Below are 16595 nucleotides of genomic sequence, written 5' to 3'. Positions count from 1 at the left end.
GGCACTACTCTCCCTCTGGAGCACGCCCTACACCTCCCCCCAGGCACGTTTTTCTTTTTTCCTTTCCTCCCTCTCCTAAGCTCTAAGGGACTGACCCCACCAGACTTGTGACCAGGGGAGCAGCGGGCAGGCTAACCCCCTGAACCTGTCTCCAAGGTCCTCTTTTTCTCTGACTTCTTCTATATGGGCAATAAATTCTTTACTTGCTGCAGGGAAAAATACATTTTGGAAAAAAAAAATTTTCAGTTTGGACAGGTCTAAAAAAGTTTGCATTGCTTTGTCGACATCCAAGGAGAGATACCAAATATATCTATCTGGATCTGGGGGAGAGGTCCACACTGGAAATATTTGGGGTTAGCTTCATATTTAAAGCAATGAAACTGGATCAAGTCTCCAAGAAGTGTGTGAGAGGCATCCTAGCCTCAGACAACCCTAACACCAGGGGCAGGACTAAGCAGACCAGTCAAATATGAGAACGTTTTATGGTGTTTGGGATCCAGAGGAGGCAGGTGTGACGGCGAAATGAGATACCGGTTATTGGGTGGTCCGTGGTGAACGCTCAGAACAAAAAGTGCCGGACACTGCCGGCTTGCTATGACCAGGACCTATCGCAGCACCACCCATTGACATTTAATCCTCACACCTGGGCACCCGGCAACCTCGGCTCCGCCGCGCACAGCTCCGCCCTTCCGTTTCCCGGGATTCTCTGCGGCGACGGCCGCCGGGAGACTGCGCTTGCGCCGGGGCTCCGCAGGGTGCCGCGCGGCCCGAACTTACTGGCTTGCGAGTTCTGCGGCCACAATGACCCAGGCGGAGAAGGGGGACGCGGAGAACGGGAAGGAGAAGGGCGGGGAGAAGGAAAAGGAGCAGCGCGGCGTGAAGCGGCCCATCGTGCCCGCGCTGGTGCCGGAGTCGCTGCAGGAGGTTAGGCGCCGAGGGCGGGGCTCGGTGAGGGCCCCGCAGCCTGGCCTCGGACTTCGGCTGTCGGGGCTGGGTGGGGGAGCCCGGTGGCCGACGGCAGGCTTCGGGCCCCCACGGTGGAGGGTGGTGTTGGGGGTGCTGGCTCCCTCTCGGATCGTTTGGGCGAGGGCTGCGTCCCCAGCGACCGCTGTGCGAACCCCAGTTTCCCCGGCCTGGGAACCAGGACAGTGCTTCCCCCACCTCCCAAGTTGAGGTTTAAGTGATCGCACACAGAGCTGGAACCGGGCCTGGTTTACAGCGAGTGTATCTGGATTCTTGGTAATTGATAGAGGCTCAGGTTCTTTTCTTTGATAAGGTAATCTTAGGTAGTGGAAGTCATTGCAAGCTTAAAAGCAATGAGAAGGTCATTTGTTTAAGTAGACTTTGGGTGCACGTGTGTCAAAAACATGATTAAGTAATACCAGGAAAACGTTATTGCAGTACATGGCAGGCAAAGGACCTTTATATATATCACATTACTAATAATCAGTGAAGAAAGCACCAGCATTACTATTGGAAAGTGGGCAAAGGTAAAGTAAAATTCACAACAGAGATTAACGCTCAGCATTTCTTCTTGGACATCTCTGAGGTAGGTTTCTTACTGGTAAATGTGTTAAAGATAATGCCCAGCTGGCCAGGCAGCTATAGACTATGTATATAGTGGCTGGCACATGGTTAACCCCTCAGGGTGGTTATTACTGTTGCACAGGACTCAGTTTTTCTACTTACCTAGTTCAGGAGCAGAGTGAATGGTCTGTAAGGGCTTGCTGGTTCCCACCTTCTAGGATTTCCCTACTCTGAGGGGGACGCCCACAGAGCGCTGACTGTTGGTGGTGGGGCCTCCTATACAGAGTATGGTGTGGGATAGGCTAGTGCAGAGGACCATAAGGCAGTATTGGTTGGACACAGCAGGTACCTCCTCCAGCCCTCCAGGGGAGGTGACATGAACTAAGTTCTGAAGGATGATTAAGAGTTAGCTGGGGGGAGGAGAAATCTCAGGGAGAGAACAGCAAGGAAGAAATATGAGCTAAGAAGATATGAATTAGAGATCAGGATGTCTGGAATTAAGGGAGAGAAGGGAGCAAGGAATGTGACTGAAAATGGTAGCAATGGCCATATCATGATCGTCAGATAAGCCAAAAAGTCTGGCTGGCCATTTCTGAAGGCAATGGAGAACTCTGGAAGAGCTAGCCAGACTCTGAACATTGTGATTTACTCATGTAATCTTCACAATTACTCAATGAAATAGGTGCTGCATCCAGAACAAGGAAGAGGCACAGTCTGAATTTGAAGCCAGGTCTCTGAATCCAGAGCCTGGGTCCTTAACAACCACTTGAGCAACGTTTCCTTAACTTTAGTTATTTGTATAACATCCTTTGGTTTTCCCATGTCCTCTGTGGCATCTGTACGATTAACTCTATCTCATCTTAAACAATAATATCCAGGAAATGGTATGAGGGATATACTGACCATAAAGGAGGTGGCTCTAGAATAAGGCTAGAGCAGTAGGCAGATTCTTGATCTTGTAGGTCTGGACTTTTATCTGTTGGCAGGGTATGGAAATGTTTTAAATGGAAACATGCCAAGAAGACACAACTGTAGCTTCAAGAGCAGTGTAGAGCAGGTGCAAGCTAATGAGTCAGATTGAAGTGGCAGTTATTCTTAGAGGGATCATGTTGTTAAAGGGATTGTCAGAGTTCCTTTCATTTCCCCCACTCCCTACTGAAACTGGATCCCTCAACAGGTTTACATGGTACAGGTTCCCCAAGTGATTCATATTGTATTCTTCCCCCTTCAGAATTCTAATCTAAAACAGTTATCATCTCAGAGTAAAGTTTAGAGTCATCCACGACCCTGATTTGCATCACTATATCAGTCCTTGTTCATCATCTCACAAGAATAGATTGTGAAATGCAGCAAAGTTTTCTGATTTGTGAAGATAGAATTGTGAACTCTGACTTTTCAACCCGAGACTCTTGCCAGATTAGGTTAATAGCACAGAATCAACAAGGGTAAAGTGTTTAAGAAAGTAGCCAAAATACAGTTTATGTACACACTTGGAAGTAGTTGATGCATTAAGCCTTACTTTCCAATATTACAAAATAATAATTCTACCCTTACATTAATTTCTGTTGTTACCTGTTCAGCCAGTAGGTTTAAACCTGAGTGGTCATACTAGTTACCTGAGGAGCTTTTGAAAATTGCAGATTCCTAGGCTCTCCCTGAAGATTCTGATTTACAAAATTTGTAGTGAAAGCTTAGGGTCAATTTTTATTTTTTTACAAGCATCTTTAGGTGATTCAGATTTGGGGAAGCCAGCATTTCACTAGTTATAGTATTTCCTACCCTCCTATTCCTTGTTTAACTGGTTTCCCTAGTAAATGGAAAGTTCTCTGATTTTGGGGACTTTGTCACCATAGTACCCATTGTGCCTGGCACAGAAGTGCCCAGTAGTTAATATGCATTGGATAATTATGGTTCTTTGCATTTAAACAGTTATATGTTGCGCTATGTCCAGTGAGTTGGATCCTGGGAATGTAGAGCTATAAAATGAGTTTGTGTTCAGGTAGAGAGCAGTAATTGGATGCTTCTCAGAACTCCCTTTACTGAATTATTTTGATACCTTTCAGTGTGATGACCATCCCAGGAAACTAACTTCTTAGTCTATCCTGTTAACTATATGTTATTTAATTTGTTACCTGTATATTACTAAGGTCACACTCCTATATTTTTATATTTGCAGCAAATCCAGAGCAACTTCATTGTTGTCATACATCCAGGTTCAACAACTTTAAGGATTGGTCGAGCCACAGACACACTTCCTGCCAGCATTCCTCATGTCATTGCACGAAGACACAAACAACAAGGGCAGCCCTTATATAAAGACAACTGGCTTCTACGGGAGGGATTAAACGTAAGTCAGAAATGGAGGACCTGGAGAGAAAGCCCCAGGTTGTTTCCTTGGGAAGGCTTAAACATTCAAGTATATGCAATAATCCTGAATAAACATCTTTATAGCTTTGTGTTTTAAAATAATAGCATCATTCAGGTTTACAAATATCACTTTTCATCTGAGCTAGCTATTTTAGATAGTAAAGAAATAATGCCCTGGCCAGTTGGCTCAGTGGTAGAGCATCGGCCCGGCGTATGGAAGTCCTGGGTTCGATTTCCAGTCAGGGCACACAGGAGAAGCACCTATCTGCTTCTCCACCATTCCCCCTGTCCTTTCTCTATCTGTCTTCCCCTCCTGCAGCCAAGGCTCCATTGGAGCAAAGTTGGCCTGGGCGCTGAGGATGGCTCCATGGCTTCAGCCTCAGGCGCTAGAATGGCTCGGGTTACAATGGAGCAATGCCCCAGATGGGCAAAACATCGCCCCCTAGTGGTCATGCCAGGTGAATCCCAGTCAGGCGCATGCTTGAGTCTGTCTCTCCCTGCTTTTCGCTACAGAAAAAAATACAGAAAAGAAAAAAGAGAAATGATTATTAAAAAAGTAAATTTGAATTTTTTAATTCATCAGGATGAATTGGGTATTGATGAAAGTGATCTTTACTGGAAAATACAGAATGATCACTCACTTAAAATGAAGAATTCAGGTCTCTATTAACTGACTGCCATATTTTCTCTTCTAGATAGAGTTTAAAATGAAATCATGCCCTGACCGGGTAGTTCAATTTGTTAGAACATCATCCCTGATACACATCCCCAGTTAGGGCACAGACAGGAATCAACCAATGAATGCATAAATAAGTTTAACAACAAATTGATGTTTCTCTCTACCTATCTCTTTTTCTCCCTTCCTCTCTCTCTAAAATTAGTCAATACAATTAAAAATAATAAGTAAAGTGAGCCTGACCTGTGGTGGCGCAGTGGGATAAAGCGTCGACCTGGAACACTGAGGTTGCCGGTTCGAAACCTTGGGCTTGCCTGGTCAAGGCACATATGGGAGTTGATGCTTCCTGCTCCTCCCCCTTCTCTCTCTCTCTCTCTTTCTCTCTCTCCTCTCTCTCTAAAAATCAATAAATAAAATATTAAAAAAATAAGTAAAGTGAACTTCTATTTTCAGTTCATAAGCAAATTGAATTCCTACAGGAAGCACTTAACTACAAAATTAAGTCAAAGGCAAAAAAGTGTATGTCCTTACAGTATACTTTTTTTTTTCCCTTACAGTATACTTTTATCTCATTTTACAAATGGTCTTTATCAGGAAAATATTCTATGATAGGTGTTAAATATGTACATTACATTGTTAGCCACTTTTAAATTTTAAATCAAGGAGAGTTTAACTTGCAGTTTCTGTAATTCTGATAGCACAGCTTAGGGTTCTACTTTTTAGTATAACTTGATAAAAGAATCTAAAATCCACATGTATCTTTGAATCTTAATAATTCTACTTTAGAAAAAAAATGAAAAAAATAACATTTCTATAAAAATAATTTATGACTATGTTCTTTTTTTTTTTAGGTAAGTGGAGGAGAGATAGTGAGGCAGACTCCCACATGCACTGGGATCCTCCCACCAACCCCATCTGGTGCCAGTGCTCGAGTACCGAGCTATTCTTAGTGCCTGAGGCTGTCATGCTCCCATCGCCCTGGGGCCATGCTCGATCCAATTGAGCCATTGGCCGTGGGAGGGGCTGGGAGGGGGGAGAAGTAAATGGTCACTTCTCATGTGTGCCCTGACTGGGGATTGAACCCAGGACATCCATATGCTGGGCCAACGCTGTATCCATTGAGCCACTGGCCAGGGTTGTATGTGCTTTTTAAAAGAATTTGATTGATTGAGTTTAGAGAGAGATAGAAAAAGGGGGAGAGAGAGAAATATCAATTTGTCTTTCCACTTATTTATGCATTCATTGGTTGATTCTTGTGTTTGCCCTAAAGGTTGAACCCACAACCTTGGTGGATCAGGACAATGCTCTAACCAACTGAGCTACACAGCCAGGGCGATGGATATGTTTTTTATGGTAACACAGTAACTGGTATACTTGTTAATTAAGCAAAATAACAGATGAAAGAGTATAATACTGCTATAAAATTATAAACATGAAAATGGTATTAACATGAGAGCATCTCTGAAATACTTTGTAAATGTAAAAGTAACTATGCTCTGTTTAGTGCTGTGAAATTTTTTATCAATGCAAGGTTACAGATTTTTGCAAATAGTTGGTTTATGTTGAGGGATCTTTAATGACTGAATTCTGAAGATTAATGCATATGAGATTAAGGAAACACTACTTGTTGACAAGGGAGCATTTCCCATTCCTGCGTTAAATTAGTAGTTCTCCAGATTGCCTTCTCTATCACTGAGTCCTTTGTACTGCTCATCTTTCATTCTTTTTTCCCTAGAAACCTGAAAGTAATGAACAAAGACAAAATGGTCTTAAAATGGTGGATCAAGCTATATGGTCTAAAAAGATGTCAAATGGTACAAGACGAATTCCTGTGTCCCCTGAACAGGTTTGATTTCAATTTTTCAGATTTATTTTTTTAGCACAGCTATTATATCATAATACATTTACTGACTACCTATTTCATTATGCAAATGCAAGATGGGATTTCCTTTAAAAAGGAAATAAAACCATCCTTGCTAGTAGCTCAGTTGGTTAGAACATTGTCCTGATGAGCCAAGGTTGTGGGTTCAAGTTCCAGTAAGAGCACATACAAGAATCAACCAATGAATGCATAAATGGCTGGAGCACAAATCAGTGTTTCTCTCTCTTTCTCTCCCTGCTCCGCTCTCTAATATCAATAAATAAAAATTCAAAAAGATAAGAAAAACTATTCATAACCACCTATGAAATACCTGAATCAGTGTCACAAATGCTTAGGCAAGACAAAAATTTATAAAGTGGTGTTTCTTACCACAAGTTGATAAAATTTACAGTTCACCTGAGACTCTTAAGGATAGAATTCCAGGACCTTGGTGGGAAGCTGTATTCTTAGCACATGTGTTATTTTAATGTGATAAACTAATACAAGTTAAGAGTGTTTATGAGTCAGTATGGTATATAAATTTATATTCAATTCTAGAGTGCATTATTTTTGGACTGGCTGTGAATCGCAGTCTAGGTATTAAAAATCACAGGAAAAATCAGGATTTTGGAAAAGGGCAAGAGAATCATTTTTTTACCAGTCAGTATTTTCCCAAGTATCTTGGGTTTGTGGTAAAAGTTTGCCACTTTTTCTAGTCAGTATGGGAGAGGAGGAAAGAGGACTCACTACACTCACCCCCCCTTTTTTTTACCTTGCATAAATTCAGAGAATTTGTGAATTTTTTTTTGTTTCAGGCACGCTCCTACAACAAGCAGATGCGACCCGCAATTTTAGATCACTGTTCTGGAAATAAGTGGACAAGCACATCTCATCACCCTGAGTTTTTGGTAGGAGAAGAGGTAAGAAACTTCTTTTACAATGAAATGGAAGAAAACCTGATTCTAATGCTAAAATTCATTTACTTTGCCGTCCGGTTAGAGTTTCCTAGCATTCTGTAATCCTATGTTGAGGACCAGATAGTCACACTGGCTCCTAAAGTGTTAGATACTCCACCATCTCACATTTAGAACAGCAAGTGTTGATAATTTCTAGCCTTAGAATTGTGAATATGAATCCAGAAAATCCTGAGAGAAGAGTTTTAACAATATGTTCCTCTCCCCATCTTTTTTAGGCCTTGTATGTTAATCCATTGGACTGTTACAATATTCACTGGCCAATTAGAAGAGGTCAGTTAAATATTCACCCAGGAGCTGGGGGCTCCCTTACAGCCGTTCTGGCAGATATTGAAGTAATATGGTCTCATGCAATACAAAAGTACTTGGAAATTCCATTGAAAGATTTAAAGGTGAGCTCAGATTCCCAGTTACCTGGATTGTCTTTAAGATTCTTGATCCATAGAAGTATACAGTCCTGAGTTGTTTGTAATACAGTATCCTTGAAGCATTCTCGACCTTGGGTGTTGAGGATATCTTTTTTTCACTGAATTCTCCTTTAATGCTTTCTCTTTTTCTTACTGTGTTTGTTTGGTGTCTCTCCATGGCTCTGCAGGCAGCAAACTTGCTCATGTTTATGCCTTCCTTCTGGACCTTTTCAGACACATCAGTTTTTTTATTTTTCATTTCACAAGTGTTAAATAACTAAAAGAAAAAAAAAATGTCAACATTTTCTGTTTTTTCATAAACCCCAAAAGATAGGGAATTTTGACCTTTTATTGTGGGCCTCTAACCATTGCTCCTACTGCTTTAGAGAGAATCCTCTCTAAAGGCAAGTGTTGTGAAGTTTATTTTGACCTGACTTCAGTGTTAACCATTTCTTTGTTCTTCTTTTAGTATTATAGATGTATCTTGTTAATTCCTGATATTTATAATAAACAACATGTGAAGGAGTTAGTGAATATGATCCTAATGAAGATGGGTTTTTCAGGTATGTCTGATACTCCAATGAAACCTTGAAATTTTTTTTCAAGATTTCAAAAGAATTTTTTTCTTTTTTATTGACAGACTTAATCCAGTTCACTGCTTTATTTATTTACTTACTTACTTTTAAGTGTGGAGGGGAAGATAGTGAGACAGACTCCCATATGTGCTCCAACCAGGATACATCCAGCAATCTCTGTCTTGGACCAATGCTTGAATCAACCAAGCTATTTTTAGCACCTGAGGCTGACGCACACACCAACCGAGCTATCCTCAGCACCCAGGGCCGAACCAATTGAGACACCGGATGCAGGAGGAAAAGAGGGAGAGAAAAGGGAGGGGGAGAGAAGGAGACGGTTGCTTCTCTTGTGTACCCTGCCTGGGAGTTAGTCCTGGGATGTCCTGTGCCAGGTAGATGCTCTGTCAACTGAGCCAACTGGCCAGGGCCAACACTGCTTTATTGAAATTCTTATTTGAGAGGGTCAGCAGTGATTGAATATTTGCTCTGAGGTTCCTAGACTTGAGTTTATTATTTGTCTTAGGAGTGTTACTGCTCCCCAGCTGACTGCTCCTCTACCTTTGGTTTTTTAGGGATTGTGGTCCATCAGGAGTCTGTGTGTGCCACTTTTGGAAGTGGTTTAAGCAGCACGTGTATTGTAGATGTTGGGGACCAGAAGACAAGTGTATGCTGTGTGGAGGATGGAGTCTCTCATCGGAATACTCGGTAAGGGACTTGGGCGGTAGCATTCCCCATCCTTGTTACCTCACAACCTGTTCAACTATAAAGTATCACAAGTTAGAAAGAAATTATTTATAAGGAATTATATATTCAAATTTTGCATAGGAAAACCAGCAAGATTATGGAAGTGCAAATTCTAGCAAGGCTATAAACAACTGATTTTACCCTTTCTTTTTGGAGCTCTTAAATATAAGTTCACATCAGCAGCTCCTGAAAGTGCTAGTGTGTGCTGTGCCGTCCCACAGAGGAGTGTATAGGTTAGCTGTGTCTTTTGCTTTGGTCTGGCCCAGAGATACCAATCACTCACAACAAAGCTTGATATAGGCAAGTCGTGTAGGAGAAAATAGGTTTTCAGGTTTGAGTTCTCTAGCTAGCTAGCAATTTAAATATTTGCTCTTCTTGCATAAATGGTGTTCTGTGGGTAATTTTATGGTGGTCACGTCCTTTCATGTGTCGTCACTAATAAAAGAGGTGATAAAATGACTATCAGGAGCAAGTTTGCTGCTTGTTCTCATTGGAACCAGCCCAACACAGGTAAGCACACTTAGGTAGTGCACACGCATATGTACTCTTTGCAGCATTTTGTGCTCTCAGGATGGCTTATTAAGGATACTGTAATTCTTGTCCCTTATACAAGGTCCAGTTTGAATCTCAAGTATAGAAACAAATTTAAAAGAGGTCTCCACTCTGGCACATTGCCTGAGTGGATAGAGTTGGCCCAGCATGTGGACATCCCAGGTTTGATCCTCAGTCAGGGCACACATGAAAAACAACCATGTGCTTCTCTTCTCCCTCTCCCCCTTCTCTCTCTCTTACCCTCTTGCAGCCAGTGGCTCAGTTGCTTCAAGCTTTGGCCCCAGGCACTGAGGATAGCCCATTGGTCTTAGCATCAGCCTCAGATGCCGAGAATAGCTCAATTGATTCAAGCATTGGCCCCAGAGGGAGGTTGTTGATGGATCCCGGCCGGGGCGCATGCAGGAGTCTGTCTATCTTTCTTCCTCTCACTTAAAAAAATAATAATAAAACAAAAAAATAAAAGAGGTCCCAAGAAGTCCATGAGAAAAGTTATTCTGTTGTCTCCGACCCCAAGTTATAAAGTATTCTAAAACCCAGTATGAGTTATTTTGGTTCATCCATTGTCTGTATCATCTAGTGCCAGCAGTTCACAAGGTATGGAGAAAAGACTGGATTCAGGTCTCCAACCAGTCCAATACAGTAGCAATGGTCTTTCCAAATCATAGATACCTTCAGTTAGTGGGTAATGTCCTCTCAGATTCCTGTCAGATTTCCCCTATAAATTTGTCTTATGGTGTCACCTTTATATCATATACCTAGGGAATATACATAGGCCAACAACTGTCAAATGGTAAACATATTAACTTGGAAATGAGCTAGATGTAATAGTGTTCTCTGTTTCTTGAATACTGTTTGCAAATAGCATGACTGCTTCTAGGTGCCCTACCTCTAGTTTATTCAAGAGTTCCCTTTCTCCCTGCCATCATCCATCTGTTCTTTCATCCTTTAATTTATTCCTACAACAAACATTTTTTTTAAACTTACTGTTCCACCGTGCCTAATTGAGTTTTTGAACCCTCCTTTGCACCTTAACTAACAGCTTACTTATCTGCCTTTTCTCTTAACTCTAGACTTTGTCTGGCATATGGAGGATCTGATGTATCGAGATGTTTCTACTGGCTGATGCAGCGAGCAGGATTCCCTTACAGAGAATGCCAGTTAACAAATAAAATGGATTGCCTTCTTCTGCAGCACCTTAAAGAAACTTTTTGTCATTTAGACCAGGTGGGAGCTAAATCAAAATTCATCATTTTGTTTTTAAGAAAAATTTAACAATATCATGCTACCCTTTTAATTTAAGCTGATAAAGCCTTGAAGCTGAAGGCCTTAAGCAGTGAGGGTTTCGGTAAGGCTCGAGCTGTGGACTTGTGTCTCTGGCTCTGGGAAACAGCTTGGTTTTTTGTATTTTTCTGAAGCTGGAAATGGGGAGAGACAGTCAGACAGACTCCCACATGCGCCCAACCGGGATCCACCCGGCACGCCCACCAGGGGCGACACTCTGCCCACCAGGGGGCGATGCTCTGCCCCTCTGGGGCGTCGCTCTGCCGCAACCAGAGCCACTCTAGCGCCTGGGGCAGAGGCCAAGGAGCCATCCCCAGCGCCCAGGCCATCTCTGCTCCAATGGAGCCTCGGCTGCGGGAGGGGAAGAGAGAGACAGAGAGGAAGGAGGGTGGGGTGGAGAAGCAAATGGGCGCTTCTCCTATGTGCCCTGGCCGGGAATCGAACCTGGGTCCCCCACACGCCAGGCCGACGCTCTACCGCTGAGCCAACCTGCCAGGGCCGAAACAGCTTGTTTTTTAAGAGCATTTTGCAAATCTCTCTTTTATAAGCTCTGGGACCATTCTGATAGAGGTTGAAGATAAACCTTGAGGTGCCATTTAATAAAGTGGCACCCTTTGAAGCACTTTTTTAGTACTGTGAACAATCAACATTTAATCATTGCTCTATATGGATTACCACTTTTATATATTCTGTTTTACATCTTTTTTTTTCACCTTTACACATAGTAGAATTCTGAATTTAAAAGTTTGAGAAAGCCGTGTTCAGCTGGCTCAGTGAATAGAATGTCAACCTGGCAAATGGACGTCCTGGGTTCAATTTTAGGTCAGGGCACACAGGAGAAGCAGCCATCTGATTCTCTCCCCCTCCCTCACCCACTTCTCTCCCTCTTCCCCTCCCATAGCCAGTGGCTTGATTGGTTTGAGCATTGGCCCCAGGCGCTGAGGATAAGTTGTTAGTCTAAGTATTAGCCTCAGGCGCTGAAAACAGCTTGGTAGATTCAAGCATTGGCCCTAGACAGGTTTGCCAGGTGAGTCCTGTTTGTGGTGTGTGCAGAAGTCTGTCTCACTATCTCCCCTTCTCTCACTTACAAAAAAACAAAAAAAAAAGTATCAGAAATATAAGACTAGGTAACATTCCTCAGTTATTGAGAACATTTGCTTATTGATTTGGGTCATTATAAAAAATGCAGATGGTGAGAATTTCACAGATGTTAAAAAAAAATTATCATTAAACTTATATTAAGTTCCAATGGGTGAGGTAGAGAATTGTAGGGCAGCCTTTCATAGGTGAGATTTAGATGGTAGGGAGGCTTAATTGTAATTCGAGGAGTTTACGTGCACTTTTACTGATTCACTGACAGCATCTTTCCCTGGAATCAGGACATCTCTGGGCTTCAGGACCATGAGTTTCAGATTCGACATCCAGACTCCCCTGCCCTGCTTTACCAATTTCGGTTAGGAGATGAGAAACTCCAGGTAACATGTGGGTGTATATTTTTATGGGTAGAAAGAAGGCCAGAGAGGCTTATTCAGACTGAGAGAATATTGTTGGAAACCTCACGAACTCAGAATGAGAACTAATAGGTTAATCACTAAGCCTAATGAAAACAGATCTGAGAACCATCTTTTTAATTAGCCACTATTTATGTGATTAGTCATTTACAAAGGGAGACACCATTCTTATTAGATAATTATGAAATAGATTACGAGGTACTTTACATTTGCTGTGAGGTTCTCTGGTGTCATATCACCTGTTCAGGTGGATGGTAGGTGAGTTTTCTGGCCTATCTGCATTGAAGAAAGAATACTACTCCCAAAAAGGAACACTACACTGGCGAGCTGCTGGGATCTAACATGACAGCTTTGTTTTTTGTCAAAACAAAATTTAATGGGTCAGTTTCTTGAAGAGGCAGTCTCCTCAGCTGGTCATTCCTCTCCTTCCATGCACAGGCTCCGATGGCTTTGTTTTATCCGGCAACTTTTGGAATCGTGGGACAAAAAATGACAACTCTGCAGCACAGATCCCAGGGTGACCCTGAGGATCCTCATGATGAACATTACCTGCTGGCCACACAGAGCAAGCAAGAACAGGTCCGCAGTGATCCTGGTGTGAGAGGAGACAGTTTTGTCCCTGCAGGAAAAGTTTGCCCCTAATTAATGGGTCATCGCAGTCACTGCCAGAGTAAATATTTATCCAGAGTAAATATTTTCAGTAAAATCTCACCTATTTAATTATAATGTATCTAAAGTGTATGGCATATGCAAAGACCTAAATTCCTTTGTCCAAAGCAGATCCCAGTAATAGGATGTCTGATGCAAGGGCACAAATTAAAGCTATTATCTGCTGATGAAAAGCAGCTCATGGTGGAGAGAAGAGGGCTGTAAGCCTTTTCTAGTCTTCATTCTTATCCCAAAGGTGAACACAAGGTGGTTAGAAAAGATCTGAAAGTAAGGATTCCATAACAGTCACTGGCCCAAGAAATTCCACTGAAATTCTCCACTTAAAGGCTCAGTTTAAGGGGAGAACAGTTTGTTTACATTGATATCCCAACTTTAAATTTCAACCTGTAACAGTATGGTTCTGAGACATGTCCTGCCCGCCAGTGACTGCTTCAGAATTATAATACATCCTCTTCTTCTGTACATACCTTACAGGTGGTTGGTTGTATACTCTGGTGTATTTCCTCTGCCACCAAGCAACAGGCCTTTGTTCATAGGAGTGTATAGTTGGGGTGTGAGGGGGGATAAATCTAGCTGTAGGACATCAAGGTTTCTGTCATAATATCACCTACTTGATTGTCCTTTTCGTTGATTTCAAGTCTGCGAAAGCTACTGCTGACCGAAAGTCTGCATCCAAACCCATCGGATTTGAAGGGGATCTTCGTGGGCAGTCCTCTGATCTTCCAGAACGACTCCATTCCCAGGAGGTGGATTTGGGATCCTCCCAGGGAGACTGTCTGATGGCTGGCAATGACTCTGAGGAGGCCCTCACTGCGCTGATGTCCAGGAAGACGGCCATTTCACTGTTTGAAGGGAAGGCCTTGGGCCTGGATAAAGCCATCCTTCATAGCATAGACTGCTGTTGTAAGCACATTTGGGGAAGCCAGAAGATAGCAAATGAACTGGTGCAATCTAGGGTATCATTGTGCAGTGTCGCATAGCATAGTCATTCAGAAACTATTGAGCACCTACCTTGTATTGTTGGGTGTGGGGAACTGGTTCCTGGCCTTGTTGGAGCAGACCAAAATAAGGCAGATTATCACACAAGCTCTGCCTGATTGACTTAGTGATAGAGCATTGGCCTGACATGTGGAAGTCCCTGGTTCAATTCCCAGTCAGGGCACACAGGAGAAGCGACCATCTGCTTCTCCATTCCTCCCCCTCTCACTTCTGTGTGTGTGTCTCTCTCTCTTTCTCTTCCCCTGCCCTCCTGTGCAACAATGGCTCAATTAGTTTGAGCAAATTGGCCCTGGGTGCTGAGGATGGCTCCATGGCCTCAGCCTCAGGTGCTAAAATAGCTCGGTTGCCAAGCAACAGAGCAGCAGCCCCAGTTGGGCAGAGCATTGCCCTGTAGAGCTTGCTGGGTGGACCCGTGGGGGTGGGGGACATATGGGAGTCTGTCTCTCTGCCTCCCTGCCTCTCAATTAAAAAACAGTTATCACACAAATGTGAAATTAAAACTGTGGCAGGTACAACAAAATTGAACTAAGCAGTGCTGACTGAGAGCATCTGATTGACAACTATAATGAGGGATTTTTACTCCCATCGGGGAAGGTGTAGAGGTTGGGAGTCAGGAAAGGCTTTCTTGAGGAAAAGCCACTTGGAGGGGTAGGTGGTTAGCCAGTCACAGATAGGTGGCATTCAGGCTGAGGAATAAGCCTGTGTGAGGGCCATGGGGTGTGACAATGAGTCTGGAAGGTGAGTACATGCCCCAGACCCCCTCAGAGATTGTGGTCATGCTGCGAGTAGCAGGGTGGGGCAGCAACATGCTCGCTTCGTGGTTGGCAAGGTTCCCCTGGCTGCACTGTTGAGGGGTTGGAGAGATCCTTGAGAAGGCTCTTGCGGTTATCCAAGCAAGAGGTGATGGTGGCTTGGCCTAGGGTGGTGGTGCTTATGGAGAAAAAGTGAAAGGGCTATCACTGTCTTCGCAGCATCTGATGATACCAAAAAGAAGATGTACAGCTCCATCCTGGTGGTGGGAGGTGGTTTGATGTTTCATAAAGCACAAGAATTTCTGCAGCACAGAATTCTCAACAAAATGCCACCTTCCTTTAGACGAATTATTGAAAATGTGGAAGTGATCACAAGGCCCAAGGTATGTTGTTTGTTGTGCAAGTTGGACTGTATGCAAATGAAACCAGTATTGAGTATTTCTAATTCTAATGTATGTGGACAAATAAAATCTTGGAAGTCATAGGCTTGTGTCTGGGAGTTCTTAAGGGATAGGGCAGTGGAAATACTTAGAGCAGATCACAGATTTGAGGAAAGGAGCTCTGGATAAGAGGACTGTATTTCTGGGTTTTAGTCCCTGCTCTGCTCTCCAAAACTACCAGGAATGACTCTGCCTTTGTAGAAGGGCAGGAGGGCAAGAAGAAAACTGACTGGTGTCACCCTGTCAGCAAGAACAACTCCATTATCTCTTTCATATTAAGGCTCTGCTGCTGGTCCCTGGACCAGGTGATCTTTAAGTATCTTTAGGCTGGAACTGTCTTAAAATATAAACCTAGAAATTTAGAAACAGATTGTGCCCATATTTCATTATATCTCATTGATAATCCTGGGAATGTGCTTAATTTTAATCCTGAGAGAGAGATTGTGGGATATATTTATTCTCAAAATTCAAAGTAAGTTATTTCTGCACATATGTTCTGTCTTGATGGCTGTTTGTGGAATAATAGTGAATAGTAGCAGCTTCAGTAATAAAAATGAAAAAGTTCCAGTCACTCGAAACAGACAGCTATAGCTCATGGGTCCTTAATGCAGGTTGAAATCTGGCTTATTAGTTTTGTCCATCCCCAAATCAAATAAAGGATTCAGTGTACTTTGTGCGTCTTGCCTGCTTGTGCTGATAGACCTTCATCACTGCCCTAGGACATGGATCCCCGGCTGATTGCATGGAAAGGGGGCGCAGTGCTGGCCTGTTTGGATACAACACAGGAACTGTGGATCTATCAGCGAGAATGGCAGCGCTTTGGTGTCCGCATGTTACGAGAGCGAGCTGCCTTTGTGTGGTGAAATGGCCAGGGAAAGTCACTCTTGAAGACCCAAACAGGCCTCTTAGTATAAAAGACTTACAGAATATGTATTGTTTTATTTATTGACCTAGATGCTTCAGTTTTGTGGAAAATAAATTTTAATTTTCATGTTGTAGACATGATGTTGGTGTGGAATTTTAAGCTCTTTCCATAATCAAAGCATTTGAAAATAAATGCGGTAAGTTCTCCCGCCCCATGTCAGAGTCTCAGAAGCTCCCCAGTAGTATAAAATGCTTGGACAGTTATCAAGTGGTGAATTTGCTTAAGTTTTCTGAATGTCCTGAGACCCTGAGGGATGGGGGTGTGTAACTCAGGGATCTGAATTGTAAGAACTGCATGGTCATAACATTTTCCCTCTTGTCTAGAGGAGCGAGCAC

General features: G+C 42.9%; 1 protein-coding gene across 1 annotated transcript; it reads left to right on the top strand.

Moving 5' to 3' along the window:
• The first annotated feature begins 723 nt into the window (after window positions 1–723).
• ACTR8 (actin related protein 8) lies at window positions 724–16335 on the top strand. Its single transcript, XM_066351177.1, has 13 exons — window positions 724–924; window positions 3704–3874; window positions 6306–6416; window positions 7247–7351; window positions 7624–7797; window positions 8282–8375; window positions 8960–9092; window positions 10754–10907; window positions 12344–12439; window positions 12914–13054; window positions 13783–14047; window positions 15115–15278; window positions 16055–16335. Exons 1-13 carry the CDS (start codon window positions 802–804, stop codon window positions 16196–16198), a joined length of 1875 nt encoding a protein of 624 aa, XP_066207274.1. The 5' UTR covers window positions 724–801; the 3' UTR covers window positions 16199–16335.
• Window positions 16336–16595: the final 260 nt, after the last annotated feature.

The sequence above is a fragment of the Saccopteryx leptura genome, chromosome 10 (assembly GCF_036850995.1).
Source record: "Saccopteryx leptura isolate mSacLep1 chromosome 10, mSacLep1_pri_phased_curated, whole genome shotgun sequence".
Lineage (NCBI taxonomy): Eukaryota > Metazoa > Chordata > Mammalia > Chiroptera > Emballonuridae > Saccopteryx > Saccopteryx leptura.
This window is presented reverse-complemented; position numbering and strand designations above follow the sequence as displayed.

Bases quoted from the DNA above. Each gene is read 5' to 3' on its own strand.
- ACTR8 (XM_066351177.1), top strand. From the start codon at position 802: ATGACCCAGGCGGAGAAGGGGGACGCGGAGAACGGGAAGGAGAAGGGC. The intron at 925-3,703 runs GTTAGGCGCCGA...TTATATTTGCAG, and splicing joins TGCCGGAGTCGCTGCAGGAG to CAAATCCAGAGCAACTTCAT. The intron at 7,798-8,281 runs GTGAGCTCAGAT...TTCTTCTTTTAG, and splicing joins TTCCATTGAAAGATTTAAAG to TATTATAGATGTATCTTGTT.